Raw genomic sequence first — 20,810 nt, forward strand, 5'->3', positions numbered from 1 at the left:
CAGTTCTTCAAAAATAAGTCATAAATACCTTCCTCCTGTGTTGTTGTCAAAATGTCATGTTGTCACAAACTTTAGAACGGCATAATTTAAATTTTTATTTTTATCATAAATGGATACCCCACAAGCTCAAAATTTACCACGAATCATAACAAGGGAGGAAATGATAAAAATGATGCAAGAACTGCTAAAAATAACAAACCACTAAAACTTGAGAAAATGTGGTTATGCAGTAATGATGGAAAGAGAGATGTTGTCAAAGAGGAATAAAAATTAAATTTGGATTGAGTTTAAAAATTCATCTTTATTAAATTCATCTCTTCCAATCAATTTATTTATTCTATTAAATTCTTTTATTTTTGCTTCACTCAGTTTAAGGATTGAACGGTAAGTTTCTAATTTTTCGATTATTTCTTTATCGTTTTCAGTTCCATTAGTTTTGGGCATCAACCCCACCGCATTGTGGCTTCTTTTTGTAATAGCATATTTTTGATTTAATTCTGTTTAGTTTCTTTTTATATTCATCGTCTGGACTCTTGGCTGCTTCGTTGTCACTCATTTCTTACGAAATAAAAAAATTAAATATTATTTAAATATAATGGAGTAATAAAATAAATCGGAATTTCTATTAATTTATTGTCAACTTCAACTAATGCATTGCCGTTAATATATCTAACAATTCAGCTATTGTGTCAAATCTTCGTCTTCTTTTTGTCATTGAATTTATCAGTTTTTCCATAATCGAGATGAATTAAAACTTTATTTCCTTGTTTAAAATTCATGAGCCCCGAATTAATTTGTTCACGTTTAACATCATTCAACCTTTCCATTTGCTTTCTAATATATTCCCATTCTTTTGAAATATCATTTTTCATTTCCACTGGTTTCATGTTTATAGTTCTATGCCATGTATTATTGTAATAATATACTAACTGCTGTATGATGGAGTCATGATTTCCATCCCAGTATATCTGACCGTTAACCCCTAACGCATCTCTAAGAGTTCTCATTACCGCATCAACTATTTTATTATGAAACGTATATGGAGAGGATGAGAAGAAAAAATTAATTTGGGGAAATAATGAGTCATAGCTGCCTGAAATCCTTTATCACCATCACCCCTGATATTATCTACTCTTTCATGATCTAGTAAGTATTGAATAGCTCTTCTTGTTTCCTGTTCTGTTTTCCCTTTCACCGGAATGCAATATAAATATCTGGTGTTAATGTTAATGGCAAATAAATAAGTAACGTTTCCTTTTGAATATTTAAATGATCGATTTCGTATGAATTGGATATGGAGCAAATGAAGGGCGACTAAATTTTTCCTTTAACGGTTGAATTTTCGGGTCAATTGGTTTATTTAATATCTTGAAATCCTTTTTAAAATCTTTTTGCTTCTTAATGTTTGAAATGGATATAATAAAGTGAATGATGAAGGATTAACTGAAGGAGGAGGAGGTACTACTGTTGGAGGTTTTGGTGTTGTAAGTGGTTTAATTTTATCTGCTTTGATTTTGGATTTCATTCCTTCCTTCATTAATTCTGGATGTATTCTATTCATTTGTTTTAAATATGCTGTATATAAAGGTTTGATATACTTTCCCGCTTCGAGTTTATGTTGAAGGATGAATTCCAAAAGTTGATCTTCATTTAAAAGTCGGGCTGAATATGGTTTAACTAATGAATCATAAATTAAAGCTTGTGCATCATTTATGGTCTGAAGGACCTGGTGTGTTTTGTTCCTTTTGTTTTTGTGGCTCAGGATTATATAATTTATATAATTCATCAATATCTTCTTCTGTTAATACTTTATTTTTGAAATCTTTCAACTGTTTAAGCTGTGATTTAGTTTTTCCCTTTGAATATTCATTTTTTTAATTTTGTCTTTAATTTCAGAAATTATTTATTATGATATTTCAAAATTTTCTTATAATATGGATAATAATATTCCATATCATCACCCGTTATATTGTTATCATATTTTTGGAGATATGATTTTAATTCATAATAACTAAGAATTTTTTGATTAAGTACTAAATCAGCAATTAAATTTTTTAAATCTGTGTTATCCATTTATATAAAAATAAAATCAATGTTTTAAGGGTGCCCACCTCTTTGAATCATAGTATCAAAACCATTATTAACGGTTCCTTTTGTCTCTTCTGTGGTATTTTATTAAATAAATGGCATACAACATCCATTTTCACAACATACAGCCTTAGTGTGTGCTCCTGTTAATGCAGTCTTACCAATTGTTAAGCGAGTCATTGACCCATTTTAAGTTGTAAATTAATATTTGACCATCAAATATCAATTTATCATTTATTATATCCAAATAATTTTTAGGTGTTAATTGTTTATTTTGTCGTAAACTAACACCTTTCATTTTTTGTGCAATCTTTTTAAAATCACTTCCATCAATTGAACCGTTGAATGATGTATAACATTTAGGGCATAAAGCAACCATGTTATCACCTTGTTTCTCAATTGCTAAACCCAATAACTTCTTCTCATGTGCTTTTTCTTCAGCTTTATTCTTTAATTTAGGTTTAAATTTCTCATCAAAACAAAAGAAATCAAATGGTGCGAATTTGAAAATGTTTTTATCATAAAATTGTTTATCAGTAACAATTGCTTGAAATGCTTGAGTGTTAGGAAGATTTGGTCGCCAGCGATTGCCCAATAAGATGAATCAGTATCACCTTCAATGAAATGAAAACGATTAACATTCAAGCATTTATACATAAAATCATAAATGAAAACCAAATACCAGTATTTTGCGTTATCTAAAGTGAAGAATGCCTCTTGTAAACATGTATCACATCTATAAAATCTATCTTTGAGCATCACTTGATACGTATCCTCTCCTATTTCTCTTATGTTTTTAAACTTATTTGACATACATGCAACGCGTGACTTCTGTGCATTCATTATTTTAGTCTTTGCGTAATTTTGTGTATTCATTGCATCGTAACCATATGATCCATTAAGCGAAATCTTGCAAAATAAACTTTTTCCTTTATTTCCTTCTAATTCAGCCTTTTGTCTTTCGTTCATAAATTCTTTCGCAAATTCATTAAAACAAGTGTTTTTAGTAAATGTTAAAATTGATTGAATGTCATCAATGATAAAATGAAATCTGTCTATTAGATACCATAGATAATAAGAAGAAAATGGTTGATATTGGTTGTGTGTTGATGCTAACTGAGTTAATTTTCTCTGTTTCTGGTCAACTGGTAGATTGTTTGATTTCATGTAATTATACATAAAACTGCCAATTGTTTTTTCATCTGTGATAATATCTAAGTTTCTTATTATCGGTAAAAAGTTTATGTAATCATTAATGTATTTTTCATCAATGTGACCCTTTACTTCAGCCACGAATAAAGTATTTTTCTTCTTAATTATTCCCAGTGCTTTTGCTTTCTTTGTTGCTGTATCACAAATGATAACACCATTCAATCTTCCCGGCATATACATTTTATGGTCAGTATATTGAATGAAATCATGAGGATTAGATGAAAATGATGAAGGATATAATGAATTAAAAGTCAACTCCAACGAAATGAGTCATAATGTTGGTGGTGTCCTCATTTGATACAGTTTTAGTTTCTGGATTATATGAAAGTTTATTAATGTGCGTGATTCCTTTAAGATTAACACGATGTTGAACATTTGATAGACCACCAGTAATTCCATTACGGAGAATGTGATAAGCTTCAACTGAATCTAAAGTCATTGGTAAATTATTTTTTAATGCATAATTTCTTAAATTGATTCTTAAACGTTGAACATCTTCATCTTCATTTGATTTTACGACATTGCAATAACAACACATTAACTGACAATTTTCTTTGGTATGTGGTTTTTCATTATCGATTCTATCCAATGTTGGTTTATTTGCATATGTAAACGCTTTACCACACATTTTGCATTTAGATGAAAGGATTAAATCGTGATAGTATTGATAGTCATCCATTGAAACATTGTTTTTGGTATCTCTTTTCGCCTTTTCATCTTGTTTCTTATATGATTCAATTTTATATTTCCAATACTTTTTCGTTAATTCAAAACTTGATTCCACATTTTCTTCTTCTGGATATGTTTCGTTAGGATTGAAGTTCTTATATGCTAACGCGTAACGAATCATTGATGCATTCGATGATAAAGAAAGATTATGAAGCATGTCAATTTTATAAACAAATGTTTCTTCGATAATTTTATCAATTGGGTCAATCATAATTTCAACGTCTTTATTACAATAATGAATAAAATATTCTAATCTATTCTCAAAATTTTTAGCATCATTGAGATATATTTGATAATCTGAATCGGATATTGTTTCTTGTGTTAATGCTGAATAAAATGAATCTTGAGTGAATGGTTCCACTTTATATAATTCTTCTTCGTAATTTTCCCATGTGATGAATTGATAAGGGAAAAAGGATTTAACACGTGATTTATTGTTTCCGAAATCTTGAGTGAATTGGTCTAATGTTCCACCCGCTATATAATTTCTGATGTCAATAAATCTCAATTCATATGGAACGTTTGTTTTCTTTACAATGATTTGCTTAAATTGAGAAGAAGAACCCAGCATTGATTTTATCTTCCATTTTGCAGTGTTTAAATCATGAAGAATTAAATTTAAATCAAACTTTCCTGAATTAAAACCTATGATATTCACTTTATTGAATTCTTCATCTAAAAGCTCTTTCATTGCTTCCTTTTGTTTCTCATTTAATGTATTCATTAATTCTTCATATTGTTCAATATTTGATTTAGCAACTAATGAACAGGTTGAAAATAAAAATTCAATCCAATCAGAGATGAACGAATCACTTGATGTTAAGCAAAAATTCCTCGTAAATGTTTTATCACGGTCTACGACCTCGCCGCTTTGCGGCTTTATTTTGACAGTTGATGATACCATAAATGGTTTTAAGTAAGCGTTCAAAGTTGCACATTCAGAAAGTTGAAGTTCTTCTTTAGTCTCTAATGTTTCGAAGTCAAAAGTAATATAATATCTTGTTGGTTTATAATATTCCTGCAAATTATGTGCTAATAGCCATTGATATATCTTCTGTTTCGTGATATGTGGTGCATATGGTTGTGTTGTTGTTTTGCAACTGGACGTCTTGAATTAATCTTCCATTATTTTCTTTACATTTCTCACAATGTTTTAAAAATCTTCTTTGGTTTTTCCTTTCTGGATCATCACGGATAGAATATACTTCTTTCTTTGCAAAAGGGGCAAACTTTATATCCTGTGAGTGCTTCAACGTCTGTTATTCTGTCAGCGTGAAGTTTTCCACATGGACTCTGTGTTAATAAAATATTTACTGTTTCAAATTCTGGATCTATCATTATTGATTCCACTAATGGAAAGTCTACCTTGTTAATGTCCACGTCTTCTGGTTGAGGATCACAATAATAGAAATCAATATTAACATTTAACATTCTTGCTAACCTCTCACTTTCTGATGAAATGTCAAATCCTTCATATGCATCTATGGCTTCATTTAAATAACTTCTACGAGTTTTAGGATTAACACCATCAGGAATGTTATAGAAGCGTTTAAATAACCTTCTACCTTCGGCTCTTATTTGATTATCATTCATTTTAGCTGTTCCATTTTTGTTCATTTATGTAAGAATAAAAATTAAAAAATAAATAAAAATAAAGTTTATTTTTTTAAAGTCCGAGACTCAGAGAGTCCAGGGCTAAAGCCCATAAAATGAATTAAGAACACATACATTTTTATCATCTGCGACGTGACGAATACATTTTAATTTACTCAAGAATGCGTACCCTGATACATTAAATCTAATTCCTGTCTTATTTAATTTCACAACTTTGAAAAGGAATGTATGAATAGCTATAAAATGATGAGATGATGTTTTATGGGTTGCTTCCATTTTTTCTGAAATAAATGAATAAATATAATGTTTATAAGTTTTCATATCTTTTATGTTCTTAATAACGAATGTATAGACCTTTCAACTTCGTCTTCCTTCGGTGCTGTTCTTTCATATGAAACATTATTGGTATCTTCAATAATGAAACCACAATCGCATAAAATTTTATATGTACCAATTGTTTCTTTTGATATTTTATCTAACAAATCAAAAACTTTATCAACACCTGTACATTTATTTAAATAATAATTTGTGTAAATATCATGGTCTTCTTTCTTAATCGTATTAGTTGCATATGTTACATTTTTCAGTGCTTTTTTGAATTTTTCGGAATCAAGAGGAGGTGAAAGTAATATACATGGATAATCTCCATCGTCAATAAATTGTAACTTATGTTTATGAATAAATTTTGTGCCTTCTTCTGAAAGTGTTTCGTCAATATCACCATCTAATAAATTTTTAGTAGATTCCAAAAAGTAATTTTTATATCTTTCCTCATGTGATTTTTGAACTTCTGATTCTGAAGCTGGGATATTCATTAAACCCTCTACTTCATTCTCAGCATTTCTCAATTCACTAATTCTTTCATCTATTTCATTTCTTAATTGTTCCAATTTCTCAATCTCATCGTTATAATATTCATCTTGTTTAATTTTTTCTTCAAATATTCAGGAGGTGTTTCAAGGCTCTCTGAGCCCAGGTCCTCTGGACCATAAAGAGGAATATTCTCCTGTTTTTCAACTTTTTTGGGATATAAATATCTCATTATAGCCTTTTTAGTAATTGGTCCGTTATATTTAATTCATTCAACAATCTGGAAAACTCTTTCACATTCTGCATATATGTTGGATAAGAACCGTCTCCAAAATTTTCTAAAATATTTTCTAATTCTGAATTAGTGAACTTTAAAGATTTCAATGAATTAGTTGTTATACTCATTTATTATAAAATAAAAAATAAAAAAAATAAATTTAACTTAGTTTTAATTTTACGTAAGAAGTCAATTTTTTATATATGGTAATATAGGAATTGTAGGAATAAAAACTTTTTATAAATTATTCATTTATTTTTAAAATCGGTTTCATACAAAATAAAAATAAATTTTCATAAATGTAAGACATGAATTTTTAAAGTTTATTTTTTTAAAAAAATTATTTTTTATTTCATTATGTATGGGCTGAGTGTAAATGTCTTACAATTTTGAAAATTTTTTAAATCTTGATTTAGTAGTATATGAGTACGGGTTTAGTGACTTTTTTTGTTACATCTATATATAGACGATGCATTAAAATATAAATCATAAAAGTATATGTGGAAGTGTTGTGTACGAAGTATATGTGGAAGGTTTTGTATCATTTTTTTGTTACATCTATATATAGACGATGCATTTATTTATAAATCATTAAAAAATTAACATTAATTTTAAAATAATTTATTTTTTTATCTTTTATAAAAGAAGCTATATATAGATGATGTCAGATATTCCGCGATTAATTAAACATTGTTTAAATCCTGAATGGAATCAATGGAGTCATAATCAAAGACCTCATAAACGAGTAAAAGATTCACTACCATAATGAAATAAAAAATAAAAAAATTTATGTCTCAGAATCAACATTGAACTTTAAGAAACTAATGATTATTTGAATTTATGAAATCAATTATTTGATTCATTCTTTCTTCAATAATTTCTATTCTTTTTGTTAAATCATCTATTTTCATTAATGAGGTGATTCTTGATTGAGGAATAGATTTCAAACTAACCACTCCTTTTATTTTTGAAATTTTGAATCCATGACCCTCTGGGTCTTGGACTCTGTCCTCAACTTTAAACATTTTATTCAATTTACATGTTGTCAATTCTTCAAATAATTTTTTATTATTAGCATAATAGTCATTAAATTCTTCAACAGATGAAAAAATTTTTGTTTCAGTAATTGGTTTAACAACGTTTATTTTTTGTTGAACATTTTCACTTTCATTTATTTCTTCCTCCTCTGTTTCATTTAGTTTTAAAATCGGTTTCATTTTTTATTAAATAAAAATTAGAATATAAGTGATGAAATATATTTTTTAATTAATATTAAATCAGAAATGGCGGCAGGATTCTTTAAAAAATTATGGGATGGAATTAAGAAAGCTGTGGGTTGGGTTCATCAAAATATTATTAAACCCGTTGCAAACTTTTTGGCACCAGTAGCGAAAACGGCAGGAACTATCATAGGTGGAGTATTAGGTACTAAAGCAGGTAATCCGGCGATGGGAGCACAAGCAGGTAACGCAATTGGTGGAATTGCTGAAGGAATACTTAATAAAATAGGAGGTAAATAGTGGAAAAATAAATAAATATTATTTTTATCTTAGTATCGGTTGAAGTCTTTGATAAACTTTTTCTCCTTTATTTAAAATTTCTCTTATTGGGGCAGCTTTTGGCGTTATTGATTCAGCAACGTCACTAATTGCTTCTTTATTCTTAAATATCCAATTTGCTCCTTTCTTCATTGTTTCCCAAACTTTATGCGCTCCTCTTTTTACTTTATCCCACAGTTTCTTAAAGAATCCTGCAGCCATAGTTGATTATTTCATTAAAATTAAAAATTCATTTTCATCTTTTAATTTTGATTTTTTATTTATTAATAAATGACGACTAACTATTTAGTGCCAAACACTAAACCGATTAATGGAAATGTGTTTCATTCATTCGAAAAGATAAATGAAATATTCGCAAAGAATGACGGTAGAAGATATTATAGAGAACTTGAAAGTTCATGCTATGACTCTGATGCTCCATATTTTGATGATAAACAAACTCATTTAAGAATTACAAATCCGGCTCATGATGTGAACCAATTAGGTGACACATATATTAAACGCAAAGTTAAAGCAACTCTAGTTTCAAATAAAGCTTTCACATGTGATGCCGCTTTTAAATGCATGCGTTTATTCGTTGGTTACAAATCATCAAATCAAAGCTTTAAACAATTAGAAGTAGAAACCGAAAGAGGTGATGCCGGTTATCTTCAGATGGATTGCGCCCGTGAATCTTTCGCATTTGCAACATATAAACCAAAATCAGAAAGGAAAGTTAAAAAGTTTGTTCATTCGTTATATAATAATGTTCAAAAATATGATAACTCAGTATGTGGTAAATATATTGACCCTTCAGAAGTTTTCAAGAAAGCAAATGAAGAAGTTGATGTCACTTTTGATATGATTATTCCGGTAAATGATTTGTTAGCATTTCAGGCGTTCGATGATTATCCTAAATCATTTGGTGAAATCATTCTTAAATATTATGTTTTCAGGGATACTTTAGTATTTTGTCAGGTTGACCCGTTAAGAGTTGCTGATTTACAAAATTACGTTTATGAAAAGATAACTGATGAAAATTATGAAAAGATTATGAATCATGTTTATAAATATGATCGCAAATTCCAACAAATCGGACTTCCTGCCAAATTAATTACAAGCTTAGCCGCTACATCTGCTGACGCAACAGTTGATGACGTTATTATTTCATGCACAAAGATGGAAGTTTTAGAGGATAAATGCATTACACCAGGATACGGTTTAATTGAAGAATCAGTTAAAGCAATACCACGTTTATTCAGTAAGGAAGATCCATTCATGATTCCAGCTCAACATATTGACGTTCGTTCACTAAATGGAGGTTGCATCACTCCTGAAGGTATTAGCTCAGATTTCTCATACGCTCTTCATAATGTTACAGATGTTGTGTTAACATTTCCGAAGAATGCAATGCAAAGAACAGTTTTAGAAAATCCAATGCTTCGAGGTCTTCAGGTCACTATAGATTCCAGAAACTTCCCCGATCAAGCGATGACCACAGTGGGTGACATATTCTTTACACGTATGCTTCAAGCTTCTGATTTAGATGGAGTGAATGAATGCACGGAAGAATACGAGGACTCATTAACTAGACCACTGAATGATGATAATGGCACGCCATTAGCTAGAACATGGAAAGACCAAACTTCATTCTTATGCACTATTCCAGTTCAACGTGATGGAGCGGGTATATTCTTTGATGGATTAGAAACTTTCAACTCACAAGTTACAGTACAAGTGAAAGCTTATCCAATCATTCAGGGTGAAAATGACACTTACTGTTCAAAGGTGACAAATCCTCCTCAGGTTTGGTTTACTAGGACTACATATTGGACATGGACACCGGATGAAGGTTTGAAATATCATCCAACAGGTACACCACCACAGTATAGAAGTTCATATGATGAAATATTGATGAATAGAAATGTTTAAAATTATAAATTTATTTTTGATTAAATGGATTTAAATTCATCCACCCCTTATGAAGAATTAGCAGGAGTATATAATACATACGTAGATGATATGATTAATGAAGCATTGAGTGATAATAGAAATGCTCTATCTAAGGAAAAATTAATGAAAATTCCATATTCTGAATGTTACTTAAATTCAATCACTGCAGCAATTGGTAAACAAAATAAAGGTAAAACATTAACGATATTAAAACAAATTATCATTATTGCTAACAACTTCACCCATTCACATGTGTTAATTTATATCAAACCGTTCAGGTTCATCTTCAGATGATACATTTGAATCTTTAAAGCATTTAAATCAAAATTCCAATTATTTATTTATCACAAGAAGAAGCAGAAGATTATTTAAAAAACTTTTTAATGTATAAAGAATTATATAATACAATCAAGAAGCAAGGATTAGAGGATAAAATTATTGATAAACAACGGGATGAATTATTTGAAACACTTTCTATTTCAAATTTTGATAGAGAATTTTTGCATTCATCATTTTTCTAGATGATGCAGTGAAATCAAAACTAATAACAAATGAGAAATCATATTTTAATCAGTTATTAACTCAATGTCGACACATTCAGTGTTCATTCTTTATGGCTGTTCAATATTTCAAAGCATTAAGCACAAACATTAAATCAAACCTGACCACCCTTTTCATTTTCAGTGGGTTTAGTCGTCAACAGTTGAACGTTATGCTTTATCAAGTGAATTTACCAATGAGCATTAATGAACTTTACACACAATATCAACAATTAGGAGAACATGGAAAAATAATAGTTGATTTAAATAAAGGTTCCATTAAATTCGAATAACTTTTTATAATTAATTTTTATTTTTTATTTATAATTAAACATGAGTGAAATAGCAAATCTTCTACAGGTTCCATTAAAACAAGGACAAACAAAAGGGTGCATATAATAGAACTATGAAAGTTCCAGACGGAATGAAAGAATTAGTTCATATTGTTGCTGGTCTTCAAAAAGATGTTAAACAAATGAGAAACGTTTTAACATTACCAGAAGCTCAAGCATATGCCAAACGTCATGGTCCAAATTGGGAAGCACACGAAGCAGACATTACGGGTCCAAATGGAAAACCTGATGGTATAAATGAAGTTTTCGTTACTGATGGTCAAGGTAATATTAAAGTCATAAATGGGTATAAATTAACTATATCTGATTATCCTAAACGTAAAGCATATAATGAACATTATCCTATGCAATTTGATGAAAATGGAAAAGCTGTTAAACAATACATTGGAGAAGGTGAAAATGGTCCAATTAATTCATACCGTCATAATCCATATTCTTATTTCAATGAAGAATTAAATGCTATTGAAGAGGGACCGGATGGATTACCACGATATTCTAACCAGTTTGATGGTCAATATGCAAATATTAGACCTGAAATTTCAGCTAAGAAACTCTTTAAAGTTGCTTTATTCGATCCAGTTTTCGCAAATGTTAAAGATGAACTTAAACATCAATTCCAACCAATTATAGTAGCAAGAATTGCATCAGGTGCTTTATCTCAAGCATTCAAAGATTTAATTAAGAAACCATTATATCAGCAACGAGGTTTAACTTATGATTTAGTTAAGGAATCAGATAAAAGAAAATTTGAGAAATCAGTTGATTATAAGAATGCAATTAATGAATATATTAGGTCTATTAATTTCGATGAAAATGCTAAAAATCAACTTCATGAACAAATACAGGGAATAATAGATTCAAAAGTTCCAGCAAAATAAAAGTTTAAATATATTTTTTTATTCAATTATAAATGAGAAGACGTTTCACTAGTCAAAAGAACACTAACGCAAAAGCAGAGATTACGGTTGGTTATAACGTAAATGATGATAAATCACGAATTATTCAAAATGTTAAAGTTAATGTTAGTCCTGAATTAACAAGGTCAGCAACTCAACCAAATTTATTAACTCGTGACTTACCAAAGAAAGAAGAGGAGCAAAATAAAGAAGATGGAGACCCAATCATTTTATCTGAACCCGGTAAAGAACCTGTTGAAATTCCCACTTATCCAACATACCCCCCACCACTTGATAACCCAGGAATCTACGATTACAGTCGCAATACGCCATATAAAATAGACATTAATTCAGAATTAATGAAAATATATCGCGATATCATAACTGATAATTATGATTCAATAATAAATTTAATTGACCAATCTGGTTTAATTATTTTACCTTATGAATCATTAATTCACATTATCGCTATTCTTTGTGATGTTCAAGATTCAGACGTTAAGATTCAATTTTTCATAGATGATGAGGTTTCATGCTGCGGAACAGTTGCAAAAATAAATCCTATAAAGGATATTAGCACAATTAAGATATCAAAGAATGGAACAACAACTGAACTACATTTAACATATAATGATATTTATAATAAAATAGTTGATGAATATAAAATATCACTTGAAAAATTCTTTGTTAAGGCTATTTAATATTCAAGCATTAACATTATTGAATAATAATCCTTTGAATCATAATCGATAATAATTGACCTTTCACCAGTTTCTATCGTTTGTTTTATTTCTTTTTGTTCCCCACTATCCGGATCGGTCATTGTAATTGTTTTGTTATAGTATCAGCTTTATCTTTAACTTCAATCTTTTTTCCATCGGGATATTTAAACCAAAATTCCAAAATTCGATATTGTCAATCTGTTCATATTTTAATCTATCAATTACATTTTTAATACCATCTGAAAATCTTATGAAATGGTCATTATATGGGTTTGATTGAACTAAATTGAATGAAGTGAAATATAACCTGTTGATGAATATGACATCGACTCATATTTTCTGAAAACACTAAAATTTATAACATGAATGAATTTCTTATTCGTTGAATTTATGAATTCTTGAGGTAATCTTATTCTAGTTTTATTTATCACTGGAAAATAACGCTTTACCATATTTTTAATCGTAATAAAAATGTCAATTATCAATATTATTTCGAATAATAACTGTGAATTAAATTTAACAGTTAGTGGAATTTATAATGTTACTCTCGTTTCTGTGAGTGGTAAATTTAATCCCATTCTTTTAGACCCTTCAGATTATATATCATTTATTAAAGATGACCTTGAGCCGCATAGTGGCGGGGTCGTAGACCTAAAAACATATGATATGTATATAAATAATGTGATAACGAAATGGGATATTAACATGATTTTAAGTTATTTAAATGAATCATTTATCATATGGTATGAAGAAATTTTAAATCAAAAACCCGATAAACTTTTTGAACTTGATGAAATAAATAACCTTATTAAATTTCCGCTGAAAATTAAATTTTGTACTCCTCATCTTCGTTCATTGTTGGGGATATTAAATTTTTGAAAAAGATGTTGGGGATGTTTTGTATTCTGACACTGGTTCCAATTTCATTTAATCAAATGTGATAAAGTTAATACCCCAATGAGATTTTCACATCAAACATTAGACCCTAACTCTTACCCATCAATACAAAACATTTTATCCATCAACTTAAACATATTTTCTTTATCATATCCGTTTCAATTATCTGGGAATTCATTTATTCTTCATTCAAAAGATTATCAAATATTAAATTTAGAGTAACCGACCTATTTGATTGTGATTTAGAATTCATGAATGAAATATTATGGCAATTTCAAATAGAAAAAATAGCTGATGAGATAACGGATTAAATATTTATTTTTAAATCATAATAAATGATTAAACAACAGCAACCACAGCAACTTAAGGCACAGACCATTACATACGCCATATATGCATATAATTCAAAGACGGCAGAACAAACGCAAATGTTGAAATATGGAGATTTGGAGATAGTATTGAAAAATGACCATTTCGAATTCGTTTGCAAAGGTGGTGCAGTGATATCAAATATAAAAGAAATTTTATTTATGAATTCAAAAATTAAAGGAATAACGGATGATATAACATCAATTCCACCAGAAGAACAAAGATATTACGCATTAAATGCATTTCCTAAAGTTTTGAAGATTGGAAGATTTAATTTAAATGAGGAATTCATAAAAGGTTTCCTAAATGACATAATGAAGAAGGCAGATAAGGAATATGTGGTTAGTGAGTTAGAGAAGAAAGCAGATAAGGAATATGTGGTTAGTGAGTTAATGAAGAAGGCAGATAAGGAATATGTTAATGAAAAAGATAATGAAATTATAGAAAGGGTTGAATGGTATCATGAATGGACATCAAAGATTTTAAAAACTAAAGCCGATACAGGATGGGTTTCAGGATGTTTAGACCTTAAAGCAGATAAAACTTATGTTAACAATGAGTTAATGAAGAAGGCAGATAAGGAATATGTGGATGAAATATACCAAAGTTTGATAGGAACAACTAAAAATATTGAAACTATTGTTGGTGACTTTTCTGTCAATGAAGAAAATAAATATTTTAGATGGCAGTTTGTACAGTCCTTAAGAAATGGTATGCGGTGTAAACTCATTCCGAAAAATAACAATGAAATGTATGTAAGCTATATAAAGAATGATGGTACACAAGTTAAAGTTCCATTAGACAACAACTGTTACTTAAACTTATATGGAGACGAACAAAAGAAATATTTAAGAGTTTATGAAATGACAGATATGACATTGTCTAACCTAGCTCCAGCACCATATTATTATGACTATGGAGATGATGTCAGAACACCACATGTAGATGAACAAAAGCTAACATTATATTTAGATTATTATAGATATAAAAGATATAATGCAATAGAAAAAACAAGAATAGTATATTATTATATAGATGACAAAAATAAATATTATAGTCAAGATTTTACCTACCCTGAAAACATAAGATTATATTATAAAAAATATTCCGACACAAACCAGAAGAAACCTGAAATAGTTGCACTATATTTTAAGTTCAAAATAGACAATCCTATATTATCTCATATGTTTGATTTAATGAACCCAGTAGGTTCTATTTATACATCTATGGATGCAAGAGGTCCTCAAGTAATGTTTGGTGTTGGTGCATGGGAACAAATAGTTGACAGGTTTTTGTATTGTGCAAACTCTTCAAAGGAAATGGGTGGAAGTAAAACGATTACAGGTGAAAATTTACCTGCACATAGTCACTACATAGATTTAAGTACATCTCAAGCGGGTTGGCATAAGCATAGATATTGGGATTGGTCAGGAATGATAAAAGGTAAAGGATATGATGTTAAAGACAACGTTAAGTTTGCTATAGATTGTTACTGGAGTAACACTGAGGGAGGAGGAAACCATACACATCGCGTTTCAGGATATACACAAACAACGGGACAAAGTAAAGATTACATGCCGCCATTTATGACAGTTTACGCATGGTATAGGGTTCAATGAACGCTCAATGTTTGTGAAACGAACTTTAGGAGCTCCAAAAGAGTGAACGGCATAATTTAAATTTTTATTTTAGTATAAATGAAGATTCTACCATATGGTGTTATTGGAAGAGATAAAGATGGAAACCCAATATTTGATCCAAAGTTAAAATTCAAGTTACTGACAAGACAACAACTTGAAAAGTTGCTGAAACCAAAACAGGATGAGAAAATGAGAAAGAAAAAAATTTAAATTATGTAATTTTATTTTTATCATAAATAACAAAATTAATTAAGCCAACTATTTCTAAATTAATGATACCAATGAAATCATTTCGTGGAGTACTTATCCCAGGTTCTTCACAATTAGCCGGGGCAAGTGTTGTGACTCAAGGTGGAACATTAGTGAATCCATTCAAATTATTAACTAAAGATGAACTTAATAAAATGATGATAAAATAACTGATAACAAAATTTTATTTCACTGCTACCATGTTACCATGTGCTACCAGGTAATTTAACTTCTCTGAAAAATAGTGACAACATGACATTTTGACAACAGTTCAGGAGGAATGTATTTATGATTTATTTTTGAAGAACTGAAGGTGCTACCATGTTACCATGTGCTACCAGGTAATTTAACTTCTCTGAAAAATAGTGACAACATGACATTTTGACAACAGTTCAGGAGGAATGTATTTATGATTTATTTTTGAAGAACTGAAGGTGCTACCATGTTACCATGTGCTCCCAGGTAATTTAACTTCTCTGAAAAAATGAGACAACATGACATTTTGACAACAGTTCAGGAGGAATGTATTTATGATTTATTTTTTTATTTTGTATGTAAGAACAGAAATGTCAGTCGAAGCAAAAACATTCAGCAACAAATCTAATGGCGAAACATTCACAAAAGGCACTTATAATGGTATTGAAGTCTTACGTAGAGACAAGGATGGTTACATTAATGCAACAAAGATGGCAAGAGAAGCGGGAAGGTTAAACCATTTAAACAGATTTCTCAATAGTACTAAAATGCAGGAAATTCTTGAGTTTTGGTTGAAAGAATATGGTGGAGCCAAAAGTGGCTCGACCTCAAAACAAGCATTTTATGAGCTTACTAGGGGTGTTATAAATGAATTCAAAGGTATTTACATACATCCTGACCTCGTTCATTTTGTTGCTGAATGGTGCTCTGTAAAGTATGCATTTTATGTCAAAGATATTATGGACTCCATAGACAAGAAAGTTCATGAGAAGTTAGATGAAGAAGAACTCGAAGATACAGTAGAGAATGCTAAACCTTTGTTCGAACAAGAAGTTAGAAAAATGTGCGAAAAACAATTAGAACATGAACGTGAGATATATTATGGTTATAGAGATTCTCCATACGAACTAGACCAATGGGAACAAGAAGATTTAAAGAGAGAATTTAGAGAATATGAACTCGCTAAGATAGCATTAGAAACTGCAGAAAAGAAGTTAAAAGTTTGGGGTCGTTTTGTAAAAAAATATTGTGAGTAAATGAACCATTTATTTTTGTCATAAACGACCAAAAATAAATGTTTACGTTAATGTTTACGTTAAGTGACTCAAAGAGTCCGGAGACAAAGTCTCATGTTTTCAGGTTATTCAATAATTAATTATTTTTGAAGAACTGAAGGTGCTACCATGTTACCATGTGCTACCAGGTAATTTAACTTCTCTGAAAAATAGTGACAACATGACATTTTGACAACAGTTCAGGAGGAATGTATTTATGATTTATTTTTTTATTCCTATATAAATGACAGCAACAAACAACAACAACAACTATATCGTTTCTGATGAAAAAGTTATTGATTCATTAGTTGAGGAATTAGTTATGGCAGAAACTAAAACCCTCAACGAAAGAATTGGTGAAAACAAGATTGATTTACATAACTACCTCAAACATGATGGAGGAAGAGGAAGGAAAACTGGTATGGCTTTATTAGTAAATAAAATATCAAATTTAACGATTATAGATGTTGATATCAATAAATCATACGATGATGAACTTAAAGAAACAGTTAGAAAAGACATTTTATCAAAACTTTCGGATAAAGATGTTATCGTTAAAACTGCTTCAGGAGGTCTTCACATTTATTGCAACACTAATTTCTTCTATGCAGTTTCGAACAGAATGATTAAATGTTATTCCTGCAATGATTACGATATTGACATAATGACTTCAATGGATGATTCAAAGCGTTCATTAGTGGTTATGGCTGATTCAAGAGTTCGCAAGAATGCAACAGAACCAATCAATACATACTCATTCATTCGTGGAAGTTATGATTCAACATTAACCAGAACAGTGAATGATATATTAAATGATTTGAATATTAAGGTAAGAGTTGAACAAAAGAACGAAGAAATAAAGACTATCGTGAATGAAAACAAAGATGTAAACATTGACGATAAACTAGCTCAAAGCATAGTTGATGGCATGTGTGATTTTGAAGTACATAATGACGGTGGAAACATGAATTTAGAAAAAGAAGTTACATTATTCACACTGTTTCAAGCAATTAATTCGTTACCTAATCATTTAATTAATGAAGCATACGATAACGTTTATAACTTCTGCAGTTTAACAGAAAATGCAAAAAGTAATTTTGAAAAAGCACGTGAAAGATATGCACATTTAATGACTTCTCCATTTGTTTTGGTGAAGATTCTAAAACTATATCAAAAGGAATATTATGATGAATATGTTTTGCCTTTATTACGTAAGCCAAAAATAACATTTGATATAAAACTTGATGACTCGTTTTTGATAACAGATATTAGACGCAAGGCTGAAAATCATCAGTATAAAAACAGTTCTGAAGTAATTGAGGATTTATCACGTGTAATCCGTTTTGTAGATTGTGGAAACAAATACTTCATTCAAAAAGATTACAACATCCACGACAAAATGAATCAAATATCATTCGTTCTTCAATCAAACATGAAAGAGTCACTTAAAATGATTAAATTATTTAAAGAAGAAGGTAAAACAATAACAGCATGGGATGTACTATTAAATCAATTGTCTTCATTAACAGTTAAGGGTGTTTGCTTTAAATCTGATTCCCCCGATGTTTTCTCAACGTTTCAGGGTTATAAATACAACATTCTCGAAAAACCTGATTACTCAAAAATTGAGATGTTTATGAATTTCATTAAAGAAGTCATTTGTGATAATAACGATGAAGTGTATAAATACCTTCTCGGCTGGATTGCATCAATGATTCAACATCCTGGAATCAAGAATGAAACAGCAATTATTTTGAAAGGACTTCAGGGAACAGGTAAAAACAGATTTACAGACATTATTTCTGAACTTCTCGCTGGTTATTCATGTAAAAACATTACTGAAATAAGTGAGTTAACGGGTAATTTCAATTCAGTAGTTGAGAATAAAATGTTTCTTGTACTTAATGAACTCAAGAATGTAGGTGAAGACAGACTCGCAAACTTCAACGCTTTGAAATCAATTATAACGGATAATGAGATTAGAATTAATGAAAAGAATCAACCCAGAAGAACTGCTCAGAACGTTGCAAACTTCATTTTCGTAACTAATAACGTTTACCCTGTCAAAATTGAAGTTGGTGACAGAAGATATGTAGTTTTAAGAGTTAATGGTAAATTTAAGGGTCAATTTGATTACTTCAAGAATTTAATGAATTCATGCACAAAGGAATTTTATGATAATTTACTGACGTATTTTATGCAATATGACCTTTCATCATTTAATGTACGAATCATACCGATGACTGAAGCCAAACAAGATTTAATCGAATTATCATCAAATCCTTTAGATGTATGGATAAATACACATTATGATAAATTGTGTGTAGGTATGACGTGTGAAAATGCTTTATTCTGCAAACCATCAGACATGAAAGACAAGAATTTTCAAATGAGTATTAAGGATAAATGTGATAGGAAACATAGAAGAATAGATGGTAAACAAACATGGTGTTATGTTTTGAAAGAAGAAATGAAAGGATTGTATAAACAGGTTGAACCAAACGATAATGAGGATTCATTTACTGACGATGAAATACCTGTAAATGAAGCTTTATAAAGTATGATTGGAATTCATTATTGCCTTCCTCCTATGTTGTTGTCAAAATGTCATGTTGTCACTATTTTTCAGAGAAGTTAAATTACCTGGTAGCACATGGTAACATGGTAGCACCTTCAGTTCTTCAAAAATAAATCATTATTGCCTTCCTCCTATGTTGTTGTCAAAATGTCATGTCGTCAACATGGTAACATGGTAGCACCTTCAGTTCTTCAAAAATAAATCATAAATACATTCCTCCTGAACTGTTGTCAAAATGTCATGTTGTCTCATTTTTTCAGAGAAGTTAAATTACCTGGTAGCACATGGTAACATGGTAGCACCTTCAGTTCTTCAAAAATAAATCATTATTGCCTTCCTCCTATGTTGTTGACATAATGTCATGTTGTCTCATTTTTTCAGAGAAGTTGAATGACCTGGGAGCACATGGTAATATGGTGTTATGATTTGAATTTATTATTGAATAACCTAAAAACATTAACGATAAAATAAGTGATAACAAATTTTTATTTTTATCATAAATGAATACCCCACAAGCTCAAAATTTACCACGAATCATAACAAGGGAGGAAATGATAAAAATGATGCAAGAACATGTTAAAAATAACAAACCACTAAAATTGAGAAAATGTGGTTATGCAGTAATGATGGAAAGAGAGATGTTGTCAAAGAGGAATAAAAATTAAATTTGGATTGAGTTTAAAAATTCATCTTTATTAAATTCATCTCTTCCAATCAATTTATTTATTCTATTAAATTCTTTTATTTTTGCTTCACTCAGTTTAATGATTGAACGATAAGTTTCTAATTTTTCGATTATTTCTTTATCGTTTTCAACCCCACCACATTGCGACTTCTTTTTGTAATAGCATATTTTTGATTTAATTCTGTTTAGTTTCTTTTTATATTCATTGTCTGGACTCTTGACTGCTTTGTTGTCACTCATTTCTTACGAAATAAAAAAAAATTAAATATTATTTAAATATAATGGAGTAATAAAATAAATCGGAATTTCTATTAATTTATTGTTAACTTCAACTAATGCATTGCCGTTAATATATCTAACAAATTCAGCTATTGTGTCAAATCTTCGTCTTCTTTTTGTCATTGATTTATC

The 20,810-nt window shown here is 29.6% G+C and overlaps 5 protein-coding genes and 3 pseudogenes across 8 annotated transcripts, besides 1 other annotated feature; 5 read left to right on the top strand and 3 right to left on the bottom strand.

Moving 5' to 3' along the window:
- Positions 1 to 270: 270 nt before the first annotated feature.
- Positions 271 to 556, bottom strand: TVAGG3_0713890 (annotated as a pseudogene). Its single transcript has one exon. A coding segment is annotated over exon 1 (286 nt).
- A 2,207-nt stretch (positions 557 to 2,763) lies between these two features.
- TVAGG3_0713900 lies at positions 2,764 to 3,739 on the bottom strand (annotated as a pseudogene). Its single transcript has one exon. A coding segment is annotated over exon 1 (976 nt).
- Positions 3,740 to 8,013: 4,274 nt separating this feature from the next.
- On the top strand, positions 8,014 to 8,250 carry TVAGG3_0713910 (N-acetylmuramoyl-l-alanine amidase family; the record flags this gene model as incomplete). The annotated part of the gene is made up of 1 exon (XM_001319487.2): positions 8,014 to 8,250. The coding sequence occupies one exon, from the start codon at positions 8,014 to 8,016 to the stop codon at positions 8,248 to 8,250; it is 237 nt and encodes a 78-aa protein (XP_001319522.2).
- Positions 8,251 to 8,274: 24 nt separating this feature from the next.
- On the bottom strand, positions 8,275 to 8,490 carry TVAGG3_0713920 (uncharacterized protein; the record flags this gene model as incomplete). The annotated part of the gene is made up of 1 exon (XM_001319486.2): positions 8,275 to 8,490. One exon carries the CDS (start codon positions 8,488 to 8,490, stop codon positions 8,275 to 8,277), a length of 216 nt encoding a protein of 71 aa, XP_001319521.2.
- Positions 8,491 to 9,624: 1,134 nt separating this feature from the next.
- Positions 9,625 to 20,810: part of a mobile genetic element that runs on past the window's edge.
- Positions 11,094 to 11,818, top strand: TVAGG3_0713940 (annotated as a pseudogene). Its single transcript has one exon. A coding segment is annotated over exon 1 (725 nt).
- Positions 12,072 to 12,710, top strand: TVAGG3_0713950 (uncharacterized protein; the record flags this gene model as incomplete). The annotated part of the gene is made up of 1 exon (XM_051243873.1): positions 12,072 to 12,710. A coding segment is annotated over one exon (639 nt), but the record flags the coding sequence as incomplete, so codon positions are not given.
- On the top strand, positions 13,964 to 15,616 carry TVAGG3_0713960 (phage tail repeat-like family; the record flags this gene model as incomplete). Its single annotated transcript, XM_051243874.1, has 1 exon — positions 13,964 to 15,616. One exon carries the CDS (start codon positions 13,964 to 13,966, stop codon positions 15,614 to 15,616), a length of 1,653 nt encoding a protein of 550 aa, XP_051090461.1.
- Positions 16,453 to 17,118, top strand: TVAGG3_0713970 (uncharacterized protein; the record flags this gene model as incomplete). Its single annotated transcript, XM_051243875.1, has 1 exon — positions 16,453 to 17,118. One exon carries the CDS (start codon positions 16,453 to 16,455, stop codon positions 17,116 to 17,118), a length of 666 nt encoding a protein of 221 aa, XP_051090462.1.

The sequence above is a fragment of the Trichomonas vaginalis genome, chromosome III (genome assembly GCF_026262505.1).
Source record: "Trichomonas vaginalis G3 chromosome III, whole genome shotgun sequence".
NCBI lineage: Eukaryota > Parabasalia > Trichomonadida > Trichomonadidae > Trichomonas > Trichomonas vaginalis.